Genomic DNA, 20,259 nt, shown 5'->3' on the forward strand with positions numbered 1-20,259 from the left:
GAGCAAAGTTCACCAGCTTGGACCCAAGGTCAGTGGCTTGAGCAAGGGGTTACTCGGTCTGCTGAAGGCCCACAGTCAAGGCACATATGAGAAAGCAATCAATGAACAACTAAGGTGTTGCAATAAAAAACTAATGATTGATGCTTCTCATCTCTCCGTTTCTGTCTGTCTGTCCTGGTCTATCCCTCTCTCTGACTCTCTGTCTCTGTGAAAAAAAGAAAAAGAAAAAAGCCAGAGGAGAAAGAAAAGTCAGCAAATGATGACTGCTTGGGAAAGAGGGAGAGACAGGAGGGCAAGCATTGACTCTGCAAGGAGCCCATCACAAATGTGTTGGCAGGTCCCTTATGGGAATAACATTTACCTAGAGTTCTTTTTAACTCCCTCCTTTCAACTGGATTGGTCAACAGATTTCATTATTTTATATCTAGTAATGTCCCAAGTGAAATTAAAAGGTGGTGTTTTCATTCTATCATGTTGCCCACTGGATTAAAATAAAAATCACTACAAACGGTAATGCAAACTTGAAGGTCATGGGCATAGGATCCTGACAGAATTTCTATCAGCAGCCACCATTTGTAGGTCACTAGCTGATGCGTCAAATACTGCATTTAGCTCTTCATTTTCTTTAATTCTTACAACACAGAGAAGGTACTTTTGTCCCTATTCACAGATGAGGAAACTAAGACTTTTAAAAATTGCTGCACCAAGATTCTATCCAGTAAGGAGTGTAAAGAAACTAAAAATCTTTCATAGTAATGGTATGTGCATAATTACTCGCCGGGCACCAAAGTGTCTTGGTTAGCAGATCAGCAGATAGCAGCTCCTTTCCTCTGGATGTTGTTGAAAACAAGACAACAGTCCTATTGGAAAGACTGCCTGTCCTCCTGTAAGCTAAAAAGCAAAGCAACTTCAGTGGAAGTTGAAAACAAGTACTGTTTTTAACATCAATTGAGGCCTTAGCAACACACAATGTGTGTTTTATTGTGACCTCAGGGTAAATCAAAGAAGGAAATGAGAGTTTAAGTTTCTGCATAACTAACCTGATTTCAAGGGGTCTAGAAATTAAGGAGTTAAGTGTCCTAGTGGGAATTTCATTCACCTGCAGTAGCCTCAGGAACTGGAGGTGCATCTTTGATGTTAAAAGGTGGAAACACGATAAATCTAGAAGTATTTCGTTGTTGAGTTGATTTAGTCTGTGGCCCCAGTTTTCTCATTCCCCACCCAGTCTGGGTTATTCCGCAGCTACCTTTTGCATGACAATGGCCGTGGTGAGACTGGCAGACAGGATTAACTGAGAATTCGCAAGGGTGTGTGTGGGTGCGGGGCTGCCAGGAGGGGCGGGTCTAAATTTGGTTGACCCTTCCTTATAAATCTACATCCTCCAAAATCTCCACATTTTGCAAGATTGGGCTGTTTGGCCCCTGTTACTGCAAAGGTGATTCATTTCATTCCATCTTTTTGATACTTTTGCATTTGGAGACCTTTTTATTTCTCTGAGGTCTTCTATCTAGATTCTTAAGCCTGGGACTTTCTTACAATTTTGCTCTTTGGGCTTTTTCCCCCCTCCTTCAACTCAGCAACATGAGTGTGGATTCGGTTTGTCCCCAAAGCCTGCCCTTCTCCGAAGCATCCAATTCTAGGGAAACTTCACCAGTGCCCGAGATTTATGAGCCTGGAGAAAACTATGCATCCTTGGAAATATCATCTGCTGAGACGCTCCATACGGAGACTGGTAAGAAAATGGAATCCTTGAAAACCTGAATTCCTTAAGGGGGAAAGAGGATAAGGGTCATACTTTTCCCACTTGAGCCAGTACAGCCCATTAATAGATGCAGGTGTCCGTTATCTATTAATCCTCAAGACACCTCTCATTCTATTCTTAGTGGCACGTGCCCTTTCACCAATGTCCCAGGTGTCAGGAGTTATGAACTGTGACTAGGGACATGGGACTCAGCAGTTCAACTGCACACTATGTTTGAGAACTTGCGTGCACAGACACTGTAAAAACAAATGAGCTAAAGTAGATAAGCTAATGTATAAATCTTTTTTTTTTTGACATTTTTTTTAGATATTATTTATTTTGAGAGAGAGAGAGAGAGAAGGGAGAGGAGCAGGAAACAACTTTCATATGTGCCTCTTTTTTTTTTTTTTATAAAGATTTTATTTATTCATGATGGGGGGGGGGAGAGAGAGAGAGAGAGAGAAGGGGGGAGGAGCAGAAAGCATCAACTCCCATATGTGCCTTGATCAGGCAAGCCCAGGGTTTTGAACCGGCAACCTCAGAGTTTCCAGGTTGACACTTTATCCACTGCGCCACCACAGGTCAGGCTAATGTATAAATCTTAACGCTGTTCCTGGCACACGGTAACAGTAAATATCACTAAGCCAGAAGTGATAACATCACAGCTTGGGGATTAGGGCAAGGTGTTCATGGTGAGCGGCCTCTTCCTTGCCAGTCACTACTAGAAATGGCATGGCTGATTACATGGGTCTCACCACGTGGAAAAGTCTGATCTCTACAAAGTAGCAATTGGCTTTTCTCCCATCCTTTGGATGTATGAGTGTTAATGGAAAGCTCTTTGAGCACATGCTCAGATCTCCTAAATCTCAAGGAGAAGCGTTCACTTTACTTTATGGTAGATAATTCCAGAAGGTTTGATCTGCTGACAAAGTGGCTAGAACTCGGAATTAAAAACCAGTTTAGGCTTCAAAGCCTGTTCTCTAGTGCTTAGGCTTCTAAATAACCGAGCTAATCTGTGGTAGTACAGTGGATAGAGTGTCAACTTGGAATGCTGAGGTAGTGTCAACTTGGAATGCTGAGGTCGCTGGTTCTAAACCCTGGGCTTGCCGGATCAAGGCACATACGACAAGCAATTGATCAACGAACAATTAAAGTGAAGCAACTATGAGTTGATACTTCTTGCTCCCGTCTGTCTCTCTCCTCTTTGTAAAATCTATAAATAATTTTTTGAAATGGCAATTGAGGGTGTGGGAGATGCTTGGGATACTTAAAGCTGGCACCACTTTTTTAGATATTATTTGTTAAAAACTATTTACATTATTACAACTATAAAACTAAGTTGTGGCGAAGGAGTTACTGCTATGTTTGAGTGTTAGATATTAACGTTATCCTGTTTTCCTAAACTTTGTTAATGTCCTTTGATCATTTCAAACGTTGAAAATACAGACAGTGCTGGATTGTGAGAGAAATAGCTTGAGAAAGAGCAGGTGAACATCCCTCTGTAGCAAGCAAGTGTAGATGGTGAATTTGTATAGATGTAAAACACTGCCCACTTCTAGTCTTGAGAGCTTTTCTTCTTAGAGCTACTTGCAAGAAGCACCAGGTTGTGAAGTTTTGTCTTTTAAAGCCTGTGCATTTTGTACCATGACAAGGGTAGAATTGGAGTGCAAGTAGGAATTGAAGTACTTAATCTAGGTAATACAGGAAATTAATTTTCAGTTCCTAAAGCTGATATGTCCAGGTGCTCTGCTAGACAATTTTTACCTATTACTTCATTTTAATCAATGAAGAAACTGAGTGAGGGAGGAATAATTTTGGAGATGAGGTCACAGAGTAAAAATAAAGGCAAAGTCTGGACTGAAACAGAAACCCATTGAAATTCATGTCCTTTTAGTCCTCGTATTTAGAAATGGGCAATATAACTGTTAGCTTTATGAGATTCCCAGAATCTAATCATGTTTATTTATTTATTTATTTATTTATTTATTTATTTATTTATTTTAGAGTAAACACCTTTATTACATGAGCTGAGATAGGAGAGAAGAGAATTTTTAAAAATTTCTTTAAAAATTTATTTCTTCTTGCCCTGGCCAGAGATAGCTCAGTTGGTTAGAGCATTGTACTAATACACAGGCTGCCGGTTCGATCCCTGGTCAGGGCACATACAGAAACAGATCGATGTTTCTGTGTCTCTCTCTCCCTTCCTCTCTCTCTAAAATCAATAAATAAATTTTTAAAAAATTATTTCTTGATTTATTTATTTATTTTATTTTTTAAGAGAGAGAGAGGGGAAGGGCAAGAGGAAACCATTAATCTGTTGTTCCATTTATTTATGCAGTTTTTGGTTGCTTCTTGAATGTGCCTTGATTAGGGATCAGACTGCAACTTTGGCGCTTGGGAACGATGCTCTGACCAACTGACCTACATGGGCAAGGCCAGGAGGGATGAGGATTTATTTGCCTTTCCGGGCCTTGGTTTCCCTCAGCTGAACTCCCAATTCCTTGCGCTGCTAGAACTGCTCCTCTAGACTTCAGTGTTCTTTTTTCCTTTCATCATATTTCTTCTAAATTTTTTGGGTCATTTTTTTTTTTTTAAATATATATATTTTTTAATGGTGAGGGTGGAACCCAGGCACCAGTACTTTTTTTTTTTTTTTTAATTTTATTTATTGATTTTTAGAGAGAGAGGAGTGAGAGATAGAGAGAGAGAGAGAGGAGGAGGAGCAGGAAGCATCAACTCCCATATGTGCCTTGACCAGGCAAGCCCAGGGTTTCGAACCGGCAACCTCAGTGTTCCAGGTCGATGCTTTATCCCACTGCGCCACCACAGGTCAGGCTTTTGGTCATTTTTTGTTTAAAATCTCTTCTTCCTCAGGAATCACCTTAGCCCCCTTCTTGTGGCTCAGGTGTGCTGTCAGTGAGTACAATACGGTTCTTTACTAGGGTCTTGGTACAGGCCAGGCAGATACATTGTAGACAGACAGCATCAATTCTGATTTGTGCATGCAACACCGGGAGCCCCAGGAGAAGTTGCACACTTCCAGTCTCATGAGGCTGAGTACTTTTTGCTGCCTCCTTGCATATAGACTGTATGTATGCAGCAAGAGCCAATCTTTGTATTGGCAGCGGGGCATCTCAGCTTATATTTTCACTTTGTATTGAGGGGCTTGTACCTAGAGATTCCCATGGTTTGGGACCAGCTGGAAAGAACTAATCATCAGTTTTAAAAGTTATGTAGGTAATGATTAAGATTACAAAAAGAAGTTATGAAGTGACGCAGTAGGTGGGAGTCAAGTGATTCAATTTGACCTTTATGAACAGCCCAGGTGTTGTCAAAGAGGTTTGAGTCCCACTGTGTTCAGCAATACTAGCATGTTTGTTCTATTAGCCTTGTCTGTCATTATTTGCCATGTCCATTGCATGTAAAATGGTGACACTGGATTGTACTAGATTGTACAAAAATTGGCAAATTATTCAGGTTGCTTAAGAATTGTTGCTTACTATCTAGTTCTGAGGTAGTAAGAACTTTAAAAATGTGTCTGACCAGGTGGTGGCGCAGTGGATAGAGTGTCGGACTGGGATGCTGAGGACCCAGGTTCGAGACCCCAAGGTCTCCAGCTTGAGCGCGGGCTCATCTGGTTTGAGCAAAAAGCTCACCAGCTTGGACCCAAGGTCACTGGCTCGAGCAAGGGGTTACTTAGTTTGCTGAAGGCCCGCGGTCAAGGCACATATGAGAAAGCAATCAATGAACAACTAAGGTGTCGCAATGCAGAACGAAAAACTAATTTGATGCTTCTCATCTGTCCATTCCTGTCTGTCCCTGTCTATCCCTCTCTCTGACTCTGTCTCTGTAAAAAATAAACATAAATAAACGTATTTATAAAAAAAAAATGTTGAAAATATGCCTGACCGGTGGTGGCACAATGGATAGAGTGTTGACCTGGAATGCTGAGGGTCTCAGGTTTGAAACCCTGAGGTCTCTCACTTGAGGATGGAATCATCAACATAATCCTCAAAGTCACTGGTTTGAACAAGGGATCACTGGCCTTGTGACGCAACTACGAGTTGATGCTTATCTCTCTCCCTTCATGTATCTCTCTCTCCTCAAAAAAATTTTAAAAAGCTTTGCAAATAATAAATTCGTGAATTTAATATTTAAAAAGCTTTAGAGAAAAGTGTTGTTTTTATTCCCAACAGTCTCTCCTCTTCCTCCCTCCATGGACCTGCATATTCAGAACAGCCCTGATTCTTCCACCAGTCCCGACGTAATATTACCTACTTCTGTAGAGGACGATACAGTGAAGGAGGAGGAAGTCCAGGTCAAGAAACAGAAGATCAGAACCGTCTTCTCACAGACCCAGCTCTCTGTACTCAATGAGAGATTTCAGAGACAGAAATATCTCAACCTCCAGCAGATGCAAGAACTTTCTAAAACCCTGAACCTTAGCTACAAACAGGTAAGGTTGTTTTGTTCCTGTCTCTGCAATAAGAAATAAAAAATAATAATAATAAGGCTAATTTGCAGATAACATCTTTCTATGCGTTCTGCTTTTATGCACCCCCTAAATAATTTAATATGAAAATGAAATGTTTTTGTAGTATACTTTGTAACCATTGTTCATTAAACAGTCTGTTGTGTAAATGTGTCTTTATTTAACACTTCCCTGTTGCACAAACCAAAATTGTGGAAATGTTTCCAATTTTGCCTCAATCAAAAGGGTGTAATACTCCCATCTTCAGGTTAGAGAGTCCTTAACCAACATTGGTTCTCATTAAAGGAAAAATTGCATCTTTTGTTTTTATCTGTGTGCATTCGATTACTCCTGAGGTTTATCATTTTTCATGCATTTCTTTTTAAAAAAAATAATTTATTGGCATTTAATTTTATGGTTTCTTGTCATTTGTGCCATACTTAGAAAGTCCTCTACTCTGTGATTTTAATCTTCTGGTTCTTCTGTGATCTAATTTTCTAACAAGTTTATAAACCATGTGGAAATTTTATTTTGTGTGCTATAGTATAACCTGATATTTTCTAAATAATTGTTCTAGTTGTATGTTCATAATTTCTGAGTTAAAATTGCCACTATTCTCAGGAAATAGGTAAAGTGTTCATCTGGGTGGGGGCTAGTCATGCAAACAGTTTACCATTAACTGTGAATAACGGCATGGGTAAACTACATGTGTACTTCCTGGTTAGTAGATTTGCAGTCTGTCTTTAACTGGTTAGGTTTATTACACAAAAAGCAACCAGCTGACCTGAGCAGCTTGATAATTCATTCATAGAATATTGATTTAAGATTCTTTTTTTCATGTCATCTTTAAGCAGGGGACATTCTAATCTTTGTATTGTTCCAGTTTTTTTTGTTGTTTTTTTTGTTCCAGTTTTAGTATTTGGCTTTTTGTGAGGGTTTTTTTTGTATTTTTCTGAAGTTAAAAATGGGAGGCTGCCTGACCTGTGGTGGCGCAGTGGATAAAGCGTCGACCTAGAAATGCTGAGGTTGCTGGTTCGAAACCCTGGGCTTACCTGGTCAAGGCACATATGGGCGTTGATGCTTCTAGCTCCTCCCCACCTTCTCTCTCTGTCTCTCTCTCTCCGTCTCTCTCTCTCTCCCTTTCTCTCTCCTCTCTAAAATAAATAAGTAATAAATAAAATTTAAAAAAAAAATGGGAGGCAGCCCTGGCCGGTTGGCTCAGTGGTAGAGTGTTGGCCTGGCGTGCAGAGGTCCCGGGTTTGATTCCCGGCCAGGGCACACAGGAGAAGCACCCATCTGCTTCTCCACCCCTCCCCCTCTCCTTCCTCTCTGTCTCTCTCTTCCCCTCCCGCAGCGCGGCTCCATTGGAGCAAAGATGGCCCGGGTGTTGGGGATGGCTCCTTGGCCTCTGCTCCAGGCGCTGGAGTGGCTCTGGTCGCAACAAAGCGACGCCCCGGAGGGGCAGAGCATCGCCCCCTGGTGGGCGTGCCGAGTGGATCCCGGTCGGGCGCATGCGGGAGTCTGTCTGACTGTCTCTCCCCGTTTCCAGCTTCAGAAAAATACCAAAAAAAAAAAAAAAAAAATGGGAGGCAGTCAGACAGACGCCCACATGTGCCCAACCGGGATCCACCCCGCACGCCCACCATGGGGCGATGCTTTGCCCATCTGGGGTGTTGCTCTGTTGCAACCAGAGCCATTCTAGCACCTGAGGCAGAGGCCACAGAGCCATCCTCAGCGCCCAGGCCAACTTTGCTCCAATGGAGCCTTGGCTGCAGGAGGGGAAGAGAGAGACAGAGAGGAAGGAGAGGGGGAGGGGTGGAGAAGCAGATGGGCACTTCTCCTGTGTGCCCTGGCCAGGAATCGAACCCGGGACTCCTCTACGCCAGGCCGACGCTCTACCGCTGAGCCAACTGGCCAGGGCCCTTGTTCCAGTTTTAGTATATGTGCTGCTGAAGTCAGCACGTTTTGTTTTTTGTTTTGTAATTTTTTTTTTAAAGATTTTGTTTATTCATTATAGAGAGGGGAGAGAGAGAGAGAGAGAAGCGGGGAGGAGCAGGAAGCATCAACTCCCATATGTGCCTTGACCAGGCAAGCCCTGGGTTTTGAACCGGCAACCTCAGCATTTCCAGGTTGATGCTTTATGCACTGCGCTACTACAAGTCAGGCTGAAGTTAGCAGGTTTTTTAAAGGACTCTAAAAATTCACATTTTGATAGCTTTAGACGGTTGTAGTTGTCAGGGGAAGAAAATGTTAACAATGTTGTATGATCCCTAGCACATCGGTATTACTACTATTTTATGTTTTCCTGCAGATTAAGACCTGGTTCCAGAACCAGAGAATGAAATGTAAGAAGTGGCAAAAATACAACTGGTCAAAGAACAGCAACCGCGTGGCTCAGGTAACAGGAAATTTACTTACTGTGCTCTGGCCTTTCAGTGATTTTTTAGTTTGGTCTGTTGCTGAAGCACACAATCCCAGCCACGGGCAATTCGGATTTTTCCTGTCCCCTCTCAGTGAACCCACCCTCTCTTGCAGATGAGCTCAGCAACCACAGAGTACCGGAGCCTCTCCTATCACCAGGGATGCCTGGTGAATGCCTCTGGAAACCTGTCAACGTGGACCAGCCATCCCTGGAACAGCCCATCTTGGAACTACCATTCCTGGAATAGTCAGACCTGGTGCCCCCAGGCCTGGAACAGCCAGGCCTGGAACAATCAGTTCTATAGTTTCGGAGAGGAGTCCCTACAGCCCCAGATCCAGTTCCAGCAAAATCTTGTCACAGATTTGGAGGTTGCCTTGGAAACTGCTGGGGAAAGCTATGATGCAATACTGCAAACCCCGAAGTATTACTGTAGTGCTCATCAAACCGTGGATTCATTCCCAGATTACTCCATGAACACACAGCCTGACTCCACCAACATATAGCCATGAACTTATAGCATAACGATGGATATATTTTCAGTCTCAATCTGGGGAGTGGCTGTATTACCTCTCCTAGGATTTTCTGTGTATCTCTCTGCCTTGATAAACTGCTTCTCATTATGCCTGTGGTGCCAATTTGGAAGGGTGGGTGTGGGTTATGACCTGAATCTAATCAAAGAGGTTTCTGTAGCCTTGCTTCTGTAGGCAAAGATAAAAGGTGTCTGTGGCTATAGATAATTAGATGTAGTATTATTTTGGGTAGCTCTAGGCTCTAGAATCGTAAGGTCAAGAATAGAAAGTAAAAGGACAAAGATGTGTGATAAAAGATTATTCATATTTCCTGGGATTCATATTTCTCGATTCAGGTGAATGGTTAACCTATACTATGCTTCACTGATTTCCTCTGCCCCTTTTGCTGTTTTCACTACAACTCCTAATTTGTTACTCAAGTATTTGTAAAAGATGTTTTGTATTTTGCTGCGTCGTGATAATAATGGCAGGTTGGCTGGTTGGTTTGTACGTTTAAATACAAATAAATAAAATGTCTATTTTACTGTTAGTTGGCTATACCCTGATTTTTACCCAGTGGTCTAAATAAAGTAAAAACTTGCTAAGCACGGTTGTTCACTGCATTTTTGATGTGGGGGAAGAACTAACTGAAATCTTTCTTAGCCATTGGGAAGACTGCTATCTCAGAAATGAGCAAAGGGGCCCTGGTAGGGCAGGTCAGTGGATAAAGCATCAGCCCAAGCACGCTAAGGTTGCAGGTTTCATCCCTGCACAGGGCACATACCAGAAGCAACCAATGAACGTACAATTAAATAGAACAAATAAGTGATACAATGAGTTGATGCCGCTCTCTCTCCCTTACCCCCCACCCCCTTTCTCTCTCTGAAATCAATGGAAAGTTTTTTTGGGTTTTTTGTTTTAAATATTCCCCCCCTTTCTCTCTCTGAAATCAGCGGAAAGTTTTTTGGGTTTTTTTGTTTAAATATTTTTTAAGACTTGATTCATTTTAGAGAGGAGAGAGAAAGAGAAAGAAGGGGATAGGAGCAGGAAACATCAACTCCCACATGTGCCCTGACTAAGCAAGGCCAGGGCCTCAAACCCGGGACCTCACGGTTCCAAGTCAATGCTTTATTCACTGTGCCACCACAGATCAGGCAATGGAAAGTTGTTTGTTTGTTTTTTAATTAGTAAAAAAAGTCACCGAGGATATGATGATATGGTGCTAGGTGACTGATTAATTAGACCTGAACTAACATTCTTTCCTCGAGTGCAATATCACTGAAAACAAAATTTGTGGTTATTTTCTGGTAGAGTAACAACACACCTGGGAGGTTTAGGAAGTGATAAGCGGAGCCCTTGGGTTTGTAAAGAGGCTGAATCTGAATGGCAGCCCGGGGGGGGGGGGGGGGGGGGGGGAATACTGAAGTGTCACCCTGTAACACCCATGAAAGGCTCTGACTACTATGCAGTATTCTCCTGCCCTGCCAGAACTATGTTGAATAAGGTATTTTAAATAATTTTGCTATTAATAATAATGTTGCTCTATAATCTTATTCAATTATCTAGACATTTGACCGAAGAAGAAGGCAGGAATAGTTAATTCCCACCAAGACCTAAATTCAACATGCTATTCCTTCCTACTATCAGATATTTGAGTGTTGTGCCAACCTCCATATTATGGACCAAGTAGATAACAAACAGCTCCATATTATGGACCAAGTAGATAACTGAAACAGCATTCACTGAACAATGAGAACTGTATATGAAATGCCATTCTCTTAAGTCACTACTTGTCAGTCTTACATATAATTCAAGCAGATTTTACTTAGACTTTCAAAAATTGATCTGTTCCTGCCACCTGCCTTTTCCACTTATGTTTTAAATGTGTGAGTGAAGGGAAAAAAATCTTAGATTAAACTAGAGCCTTCTTTTTAAGATAATTTGTCATATTTCTGCAAAATTCTTGGCTCTAACTAAATGCACCTAATAGACAACAAATTTGAAGAAACACTAAATGGTGAACCAGAGTCTAGAAACTTCTAGGCAAAATAGCTATTATAAAGTGACAGAACCTAGGAAACACCAAGGCTAGTTGTCCAGTTCTGAACCCTAAAACTTTATACCCCCAGTTGCTGCTTGTGTTTACTTTGGATTAAGTTTAGTTACAAGATAATTGGGAACAGGCAAGGGAGGGCTAAGAATTGCTAAAGATGTAGAGTCCAAAGATGACAACAGCAGCTATTCAAGGCAACATGCTAGGATCTGGAGAAGAAACGGAAGTAAGGGGAAAAGAGAACCATTGAAAAGAAAAAAGGAGAAAAAGACTGATTTCTGATGTTCATTGTTTGCTTTTGGAAATCAGCCACTTATGAAAATGGTATTCATTTACTGTTTCTTATTCCCAACAGGTAGATATAATTGAAGTAAAAGCAGAAAAACCTAAGGCAGAGGATAGTAAAACAATAATTAAGAAGCCAAAGAACATTTTATTTTTTTAATTTTTTTTTATTTTATTTATTCATTTTTAGAGAGGAGAGAGAGAGGGAGAGAGAGGAGAGAGAGACAGAGAGAGAGAAGGGGGGAGGAGCTGGAAGCATCAACTCCCATATGTGCCTTGACCAGGCAAGCCCTGGGTTTTGAACCGGCGACCTCAGCATTTCCAGGTCGACGCTTTATCCACTGTGCCACTACAGGTCAGGCCTTATTTTTTTATAAAATTGGATATTTTAATTGCAAAACTAGACGAAACTTGCTGTTAAAAACAAATTTAAGCAATAACTGCATAATGAAGTGAATCCAGTAAAAATATCTATTCAGTGATAAACACTAAACCTACAGCTATTTTGTATATGGTTTTTGTTTGTTTTTTAAGCTGAGGACAGTGACACAGGGAAGGGCCTAGAATAGAAGGAACAACAGGAGAGAGCCTAGGCGGGGCTGCTTTAGCTCTAGCAAATTTACAGAAAAGAAATGAGCAGAGGAAAAAGGTTCCGGGGGTAAACCCAGGATGAGCAGCACTGCTCATTGCTCCCCTGAAGGCAATCCTGTGGGGACCCCTGCGTTTAGGAGATGCATGCCTGAGGCAGAAGGAGAAGGGAAAGGCTCAGGTAAGTTTGTTCCTGGGGAGCCAAGGTGTCTAGGTGGGTGGTTTTATATGTGAATATTAATGGGCATATTGTACCAGGATTATACTGTACATTCTCTGACTATGGTATCTCCCCTGCCAGTTAAATATGGAAGCTTTTTTTTTTTTTTTTTAACATCTTCAAACCTCTGGGGAGCAGAATTTAGAAATATATTTATTTGAAAGAATCTTAAAAATTGATAATTACATTAAAAAATAGTGCCTATTTTTTCTAGCTATATTAGCTAAGATTGAGATGGTTTCTTTCTTAAATATTCTCTACCAAAGCATTTATTTATTATTATTATTTTTTACAGAGACAGAGAGAGAGAGAGATAGGGACAGACAGACAGGAACGGACAGAGATGAGAAGAATCAATCATCAGTTTTTCATTGCGACACCTTAGTTGTTCATTGATTGCTTTCTCATATGTGCCTTGACTGCGGGCCTTTAGCAGACCAAGAAACCCCTTGCTCAAGCCAGCGACCTTGGGTCCAAGCTGGTGAGCTTTTGCTCAAACCAGATGAGCCTGCGCTCAAGCTGGCGACCTCGGGATCTCAAACGTGGGTCCTTCTGCATCCCAGTCCAATGCTCTATCCACTGTGCTACCGCCTGGTCAGGCACCAAAGCATTTTTTTAAAGATTTTTAAAAAATTATTCATTTTTAGAGAGAGAGAGAAGGGGAAAGGGGGAGGAATAGGAAGCATCAACTCTCCCATATGTGCCTAGGGTTTCGAACTGGCAACCGATGCTTTATCCTCTGCACCACCACAGGTCAGGCCCAAAGCATTTCTGATACAAAGAAAAGACTGGGAGGAAGGTAGAGGGGTGATGGGTGATGATGGAAGGAGACTTGACATGGGGTGGTGAACACACAATGCAATATACAGATGGTGTATTATAGAATTGTGCACTTAAAATCTGTGTAATTTTATTAACCAATGTAACTCTAATAAATTTAATTATTAAATTTTTTTAAAAAAGGAAAAAATGGAATTTAGGTAGCTAAATAAAAGAAAGATTAAGTATTTTGGTTCTTCCTAACATCTCAGTGTGACTTTTGTCATTCCCTTAAAAAAAAGGCTATTAATAAAATATTAAAGCAAGATCATTACAGCCCAGCCTGTGGTGGTGCAGTGGATAGAGCACCGACCTGGAATGCTGAGGTCACCGTTCGAAACCCCGGGATTCGCCTAATCAAGGCACATATGATAAGCAACCAATGAACAGCTAGAGTAAAGCAACTGCTTCTCATCCCTCTCACCCCCACCCCCATAAAATCAATAAATAAAATCTTTAAAAAAAATACAGTTAACTTTAACATCAGTTTTTTTTTGTTTTTTTCTTTTTTTTTTAGCAAACTCATGTACATGCGTACACATGCCAGTGAGAGAAAATAATACAAGAGTAAACTTTCACGTACTCACAACTGTAAAGCTCCTTTTGCCCCACCCTGGACTTTAGCTTTGTCCTGATTTTCAGCTAGTATGTCAACTTCAGTTTGTACCTGAAGGAAAGCAGCACACTGGATTGAAATGCCTGAGTCTTCTGAATTCCAGTTTGGATTCAAAGCTCATGTGTGGCAAGAGTACACAACAGAGAACACCTTTCCGGCAGCCTTAACTCAACGTCCATCTGACCTACTTTGAGAAATAAAAAACGAGAACAAGCAAAAAATAAAAAAGTGGGAGCAGTATGTGCTTTGCTTCATGAATTTCAAGCACCCAATTCTCATGGTAAAGGACATGTTTAATTCTGTTCAGAAAAACTGTACTACTCAAAAATAATTGGGTGTCTACAGGGAAGAGTCAAGCCATGACTGCAAACCCAAGGTAAGGGCAGACAACCGCCAGAGAGGCAGGAAAGTGGGGAAGGGCCTTCAGTAAAGTAAACATTTCTCCCAGGCCCAAGTGACCTTTGCCTCAAGCAGGAGATAAAGGGAATTTGTTAAATAAAGAAGCCAGTTGGGACTGACAAAAGTTTCCAGCAAAGGAAGTTGGTTGACTAAGGATATCGAAATGTAGGCATTTGAATAGGTTCCTTGGTGTGAGGTTGAAGTGTAACCAGATTGAAAAGAAGTAGCAGCTGGTGGTCAGTTTCTGGCTTAAACTATTCCTGATTTCTGGATGGTTATCAGCTCCAGTCCTAGAAGGAAGTGCCCTTGAGAATTTTAGAAGGTTAAATGCCTGGAAAATGACTTTTTTTCCCCCCAGGGGGGACAGAGAGAGAGAGAGAGAGAGAGAGAGAGAGTCAGAGAGAGGGATAGACAGACAGAAACAGAGAGAGATGAGAAGCATCAATCTTCAGTTTTTCGTTGCGGTTCCTTAGTTGTTCATTGATTGCTCTCTTATATGTGCCTTGACAGCGGGCCTTCAACAGGGCGAGTAACCCCTTGCTTGAGCCAGTGACCTTGTCGGGGTCTCGAACCTGGGTCCTCCGCATCCCAGTCCAACGCTCTATCCACTGCGCCACTGCCTGGTCAGGCTGGAAAGTGACTTTGGTGCAAAGGTAACACTACCCCCTTGTACCCTACCACACTAGCTATCAAACAAAAATATCTCACAGATCAAATTAACACACTAGAAGCAAATTAATCAAACACAGGGCATGAAGCATAGGAAATGAGATGGTCATGCTGATGCACTTGGGGCACAAGTGGGGTAGAAAGTGTCACAATGTTCATATGACCCACCTCTCTGACACATGATATGGTGACAAGAACTAAGGGCAAGTATTGAGGACCAGAACTTGAGGTTGAACAGAGCCAGGGCTCTGCAGAAGGAAGGTGCCTGGACACAGTCCCACAGGCTTGCACTATCAGACACTGGGGGCAAGTATTTCTGGCCACAAAAGTAGTTCTCCTTCACCTAATGATGGAATTTATTCTCCTGTGGAATTTATTTCTCCTAGTTAGTCAGAATACATGTGAGGTCAGCAAAGAATGGCCAATATAAGAATGATGCATTTTGAGTGCCTCTGGTGTATAAGGATATTTAGTATTAAAGTGTCTCTTATTCCTTCCATCTTTCAGTGTTGTGTGCACGTGTACCTACTTATTTAAATCTAACATCTTACCAATGAATAATTTGTTTATAGTTACTGTGCCTTATGTGTTACATAAATTGTATTTGCTTTCTCTTCCATAGTCAGAGTGAGCATTCTCAAACAATACGGTCAATGCACATTGCACTATATTAGCCACACAGTTTTGTCCTTTCTGCAAATCTCTAAATCTTCTTTAATTCCTAGCCTCCCCTAGATCCTGCATCTTACTTAAGTCTCTTACCTCCATCAGCCACTTATCCTACAGTCATATCCACTATTCCCTATTCCCCCAAACTAAGTCAGCCTTTGCAGAAGCGGGTCCCATGCTGTTCAGTGAACCACTAAACACAGTGTTAACTCCCACCAGTTCCCTGATCAATTCTTATCTCATTAGGTCAGTAAAATCCTTTTATCTACTGAGACTCTACCCTCTGGGAAGAAAAAGCTCTTGTTTAAATACCTGCTACATCAGTCTTCGTCAGGGTTAGAGAAATATGATTATTCTTAACTTTGTAGGTGGCTCTTTCCCCGTCTATCCTTATGCCACTGGCATCATCCAAAGGGACAGTAAAAATTAAAGTGAGTTTCTTTTATTTTTACTTTTTTTAGCAAGAGAGACAGAGACAAAGAGAGAGATGGAAGAGACAGATGGGAACAGACTGACAAGAAGAGAGAGTGATGAGAAGCATTAACTCAGAGTTGTGACACCTTAGTTGTTCACTGATTGCTTTCTCATATATGCCTTGACCCGGGGGCTTCAGCAGAGCCAGTGACTCCTTGCTCAAGCCAGTGACCCTTCTCTCAAGCTGGGTGAGCCCATACTTTAGCCAGCAACCTCGGGATTTCGAACCTGGGTCTTCTGAATCCTAGGCCGACATCTATTCAGTACGCCACTGCCTGGTCAGGCATAAAGTTAACTATCATTTATACATAAAGAAGCTAAAGCTCAGAAAGTTTTTTTCTCAGCCCATCTCTTTCTCAGGAAATTCTTGTTTCTTTGTTTGTTTTGTTTTGTTTTCCTTTTTCTTTTTTTTTCTTTTTTAAATTTTTTATTTATTCATTTTTAGAGAGGAGAGAGAGAGAGGGAGGGAGAGAGAGGAGAGACAGAGAGAGAGAAAGGGGGGAGGAGCAGGAAGCATCAACTCCCATATGTGCCTTGACCAGGCAAGCCCAGGGTTTCGAACCGGGGACCTCAGCATTTCCAGGTCAACGATTTATCCACTGCGCCACCACAGGTCAGGCCTTGTTTTCCTTTTTCTGAAGCAAGAACTGGGGGTGGCAAACAGACTCTCCCATGCGCCCAACCAGGATCCACGCGGCATGCCCACCAGGGGGCGATCTCAGCCCATCTGGGGAGTTGCTCTGCTGTAACCAGAGCCATTCTAGTGCCTGAGGCATAGGCCATGGAGCCATCCTCAGCGCCCGGGCCATCTTTTGCTCCCATGGAGCCTTGGCTGCAGGAGGGGAAGAGAGAGATAAAGGAGAGGGGGAGGGGTGGAGAAGCAGATGAGCGCTTCTCCTGTGTGCCCTGGCTGGAAATTGAACTCAGGACTTCCACACGCCAGGCTGATGCTCTACTGCTGAGCCAACCCGCCAGGGCCTGAAATTTTTTTTTCTTGAGAATTTTATTATCCATCTTATTTTAATTGAATTTATTGAGGTGGCATTGCTTAATAAAATACAGGTTTCAAGGGCACATTTCTACAATACACCACCTGTAATTTGCATTGTGTGTTCACTGCCCCACATCAAGTCTCCTTCCATCACCATTCATCCTCCCTCCACCCTCCTAAACCTCCTCCTGCAATCACCACATTGTCCGGAAGTTTAAGTAACTAATCCAATGTTGTTATGTTACCTTCCTTTCACTGTCTGAGTTGACTATAAACTGACTTCTTTGAGAAACTGCTCTGCCCATCCTCTTAAATGTAATTTTTTTTTTTTAGAAAGAGGGATAGATAGGGACAGACAGACAGGAACGGAGAGAGATGAGAAGCATCAATCATCAGTTTTTTGTTGCGACACCTTAGTTGTTCATTGATTGCTTTCTCATATGTGCCTTGACCGTGAGGCTACAGCAGACCAAGTGATCCCTTGCTCGAGCCAGCGACCTTGGGTCCAAGCTGGTGAGCTTTGCTCAAACCAGATGAGCCCGCACTCAAGCTGGCAACCTCAGGGTCTTGAACCTGGGTCCTCGGCATCCCAGTCCAATGCTCTTTCTACTGCGCCACTGCCTGGTCAGGCTGTAATTTATTTTCTTACATGTTTTAAAAACTTTTTATTTTGGCCCTGGCCGGTTGGCTCAGTGGTAGAGCGTTGGCCTGGTGTGCAGGAGTCCCGGGTTCAATTCCCAGCCAGGGCACACAGGAGAAGCGCCCATTTGCTTCTCCATCCCTCCCCTCTCCTTCCTCTCTGTCTCTCTTCCCCTCCCACAGCCAAGGCTCCATTGGAGCAGTTTGCCTGGTGCTGAGGATGGCTCTGTGGCCTCTGCCCCAGGCGCTAGAGTGGCTCTGGTCGCGGCAGAGCGACGCCCAGGATGGGCAGGGCATCGGCCACTGCTTGCCGGGTGGATCCCGGTCGGGCACATGCGGGAGTCTGTCTGACTGCCTCCGTGTTTCCAACTTCAGAAAAATACAAAAAAAAAACCCAAAACTTTTTATTTTATTTATTTTAGTGAGGAGAGAAAGAGAGAAGGGGGAAGAGCAGGAAGCATCAACTCTCACATGTGCCTTGACCAGGCAAGCCCAGGGTTTGGAACTAGTGACCTCAGCATTCCAGGTCAAGGCTTTATCCACTGCGCCACCACAGGTCAAGCCATTCATAAATTTTTAAAAATTAATTCTATTGCCCTGCTTGGATAACTCAGTTAGTTGTAGCTTCATCCAGAAGCACAGAGGTTGCTGGTCTGATCTTGGTCAGGGTACATACAGAAGCAGATTGATGTTCCTGTCTGTCTTTCCCTCTTTGCCTCTCTCTCTCTCAAAAAAAAAAAATTATTTTATTGATTTTAGAGAGAGAAGCAGGAAAGAAATGTTGATTTGTTGTTCTACTTATTTATGCATTCATCAGTTGATTCTTGTCTGTGCCTAGACATTGAACGCACAACCTTGGTTTATCGGGATGATGCTCTAACCAACTGAGCAACCTGGCCAAGGCTTATAATCCATTTTGTCCTTAACACGCCGTTGTAATCAAAGTAAAATTTTAAAATCACTTCAAAATTCATCTTTCATTAGTTCATTAAATGTTTAGCTAGGTGTTAAGATGAGCAATATAAATATGGTGCTTATCTTCTTAGAGACAGCATAAATGGTTCAGCTCCTGTCCCTTTTTGAAAAGAAAGAGAGAGGGCCAGACAGGGATGGACAGATAGGAGATGAGAAGCATCAACTTGTAGTTGCATTACTTTAGTTGTTCATCGATTGCTTCTCTTTTTTGTTGTTTTTTTACAGAGACAGAGAGTCAGAGAGAGGAATAGATAGGGACAGACAGACAGGAACAGAGAGAGATGAGAAGCATCAATCATCAGTTCTTCGTTGCAACACCTTAGTTGTTCATTGATTGCTTTCCCACATGTGCCTTGACCACAGGCCTTCAGCAGACCGAGTAACCCTTTGCTTGAGCCAATGACCTAGAGTCCAAGCTGGTGAGCTTTGCTCACACCAGATGAGCTCATGCTCAAGCTGGCAACCTCAGGGTTTTGAACCTGGGTCCTGTGTCCCAGGCTGATGCTCTATCCCCTGTGCCACCACCTGGTCAGGCTGATTCTGTTATTCTTTTAATACTCCTTGTCTTGAAGTGTATTTTATCTGATATCTTCCTATTCCATTTTTGAATCCAAATTTTCAACATCCTTCCACCAAAACTCTTATCGGCTTGATCAGGTGGTGGTGCAGTGGATAGAACATTGAAACATTGACCTGGGTTGCTGAGGACCCAGGTGTGAAACTTGAGGTGGCCAACTTGAGAATGGGGTCTCTGGCTTGTGTGGGATCACAGACATGACCTCACGATCACTGGCTTGAAATGTAAGCTTGCTACCTTGAGCAAGGCATCACTGGAACCCCCTGGTCACGGCACGTATGATAAACAATCACTGAACAACTGAAATGCTGCATCTACAAGTTGATGCTTCTCATCTCTCTCCCTTTCTGTCTCCCTCTCTCTTGCTAAAAAACTGTCCCTACCAAAATTATTGATATCCATATTCTTAAATTCAATGGCAATTTTCAGTTCTTAGTTTACTAGACAATAAAAAAGCAGTCTTTCTTATTTTTTTTTAATGTGTATTTTATTGATTTTAGAGAGGAAGGGAGAAAGACAGGGACACTTGTATGTGCTCTGACTGGGGATCAAACCAGCAATCTCTGTGCTTCTGGACAATGCTCTAAACAACCAAGCTATCTGGCCATGGTGAAAATAGCCTTTCAACATGATAAAGATGACTCTGGCCTGACCAGGTGGCACAGTGGATAGAGTGTTGGCTTGGGATGCTGAGGACCCAGCTTAGAAACGCTGAGGTTGGGCCTGACCTGTGGTGGCGCAGTGGATAAAGTGATGACCTGGAATGCTGAGGTCGCCAGTTCAAAACCCTGGGCTTGCCTGGTCAAGGCACATATGGGAGTTGATGCTTCCAGCTCCTCCCCTTGTTCTCTCTCTCTCTCTAATAAAAATGAATAAATTAAATAAAAAATTTTAAAAAAAAAAGAAAGAAACCCTGAGGTTGTCAGCTTGAGTGCAGGCTCACCATCTTAAGTGTGGGATCATAGACATGACCTCATGGTCTCTGGCTTGAGCAAGGGGTCACTGGCTCAGCTGGAGCCCCCTGGTCAAGGCACATGTGAGAAAGCAATCAATGAACAACTAAGGTGCCACAACAAAGAATTGATGCTTCTCATCTCTGTCCCCTCCCTGTCTGTCTCTCTCCCTCACTAAAAAAATAAAAT

General features: G+C 42.4%; 1 protein-coding gene across 2 annotated transcripts; it reads left to right on the forward strand.

Annotated features, from left to right (window-relative positions):
* Window positions 1-1,581: 1,581 nt before the first annotated feature.
* NANOG (Nanog homeobox) lies at window positions 1,582-9,164 on the forward strand. 2 transcript variants are annotated; one of them, XM_066361237.1, is made up of 4 exons: window positions 1,582-1,732; window positions 5,938-6,197; window positions 8,524-8,610; window positions 8,748-9,164. In XM_066361237.1, the coding sequence occupies exons 1-4, from the start codon at window positions 1,582-1,584 to the stop codon at window positions 9,135-9,137; spliced, it is 888 nt and encodes a 295-aa protein (XP_066217334.1). In that variant the 3' UTR covers window positions 9,138-9,164. The 2 variants fall into 2 exon arrangements, with proteins under 2 accessions (XP_066217334.1, XP_066217335.1); XM_066361238.1 differs by having other exon boundaries at window positions 8,793-9,164.
* The last annotated feature ends 11,095 nt before the right edge of the window (window positions 9,165-20,259 follow it).

Source organism: Saccopteryx leptura, chromosome 1 (assembly GCF_036850995.1).
Source record: "Saccopteryx leptura isolate mSacLep1 chromosome 1, mSacLep1_pri_phased_curated, whole genome shotgun sequence".
In the NCBI taxonomy this organism is placed as follows: domain Eukaryota; kingdom Metazoa; phylum Chordata; class Mammalia; order Chiroptera; family Emballonuridae; genus Saccopteryx; species Saccopteryx leptura.

Bases quoted from the DNA above. Each gene is read 5' to 3' on its own strand.
- NANOG (XM_066361237.1), top strand. From the start codon at position 1,582: ATGAGTGTGGATTCGGTTTGTCCCCAAAGCCTGCCCTTCTCCGAAGCA. The intron at 1,733-5,937 runs GTAAGAAAATGG...TATTCCCAACAG, and splicing joins GACGCTCCATACGGAGACTG to TCTCTCCTCTTCCTCCCTCC. The intron at 8,611-8,747 runs GTAACAGGAAAT...CCTCTCTTGCAG, and splicing joins ACAGCAACCGCGTGGCTCAG to ATGAGCTCAGCAACCACAGA.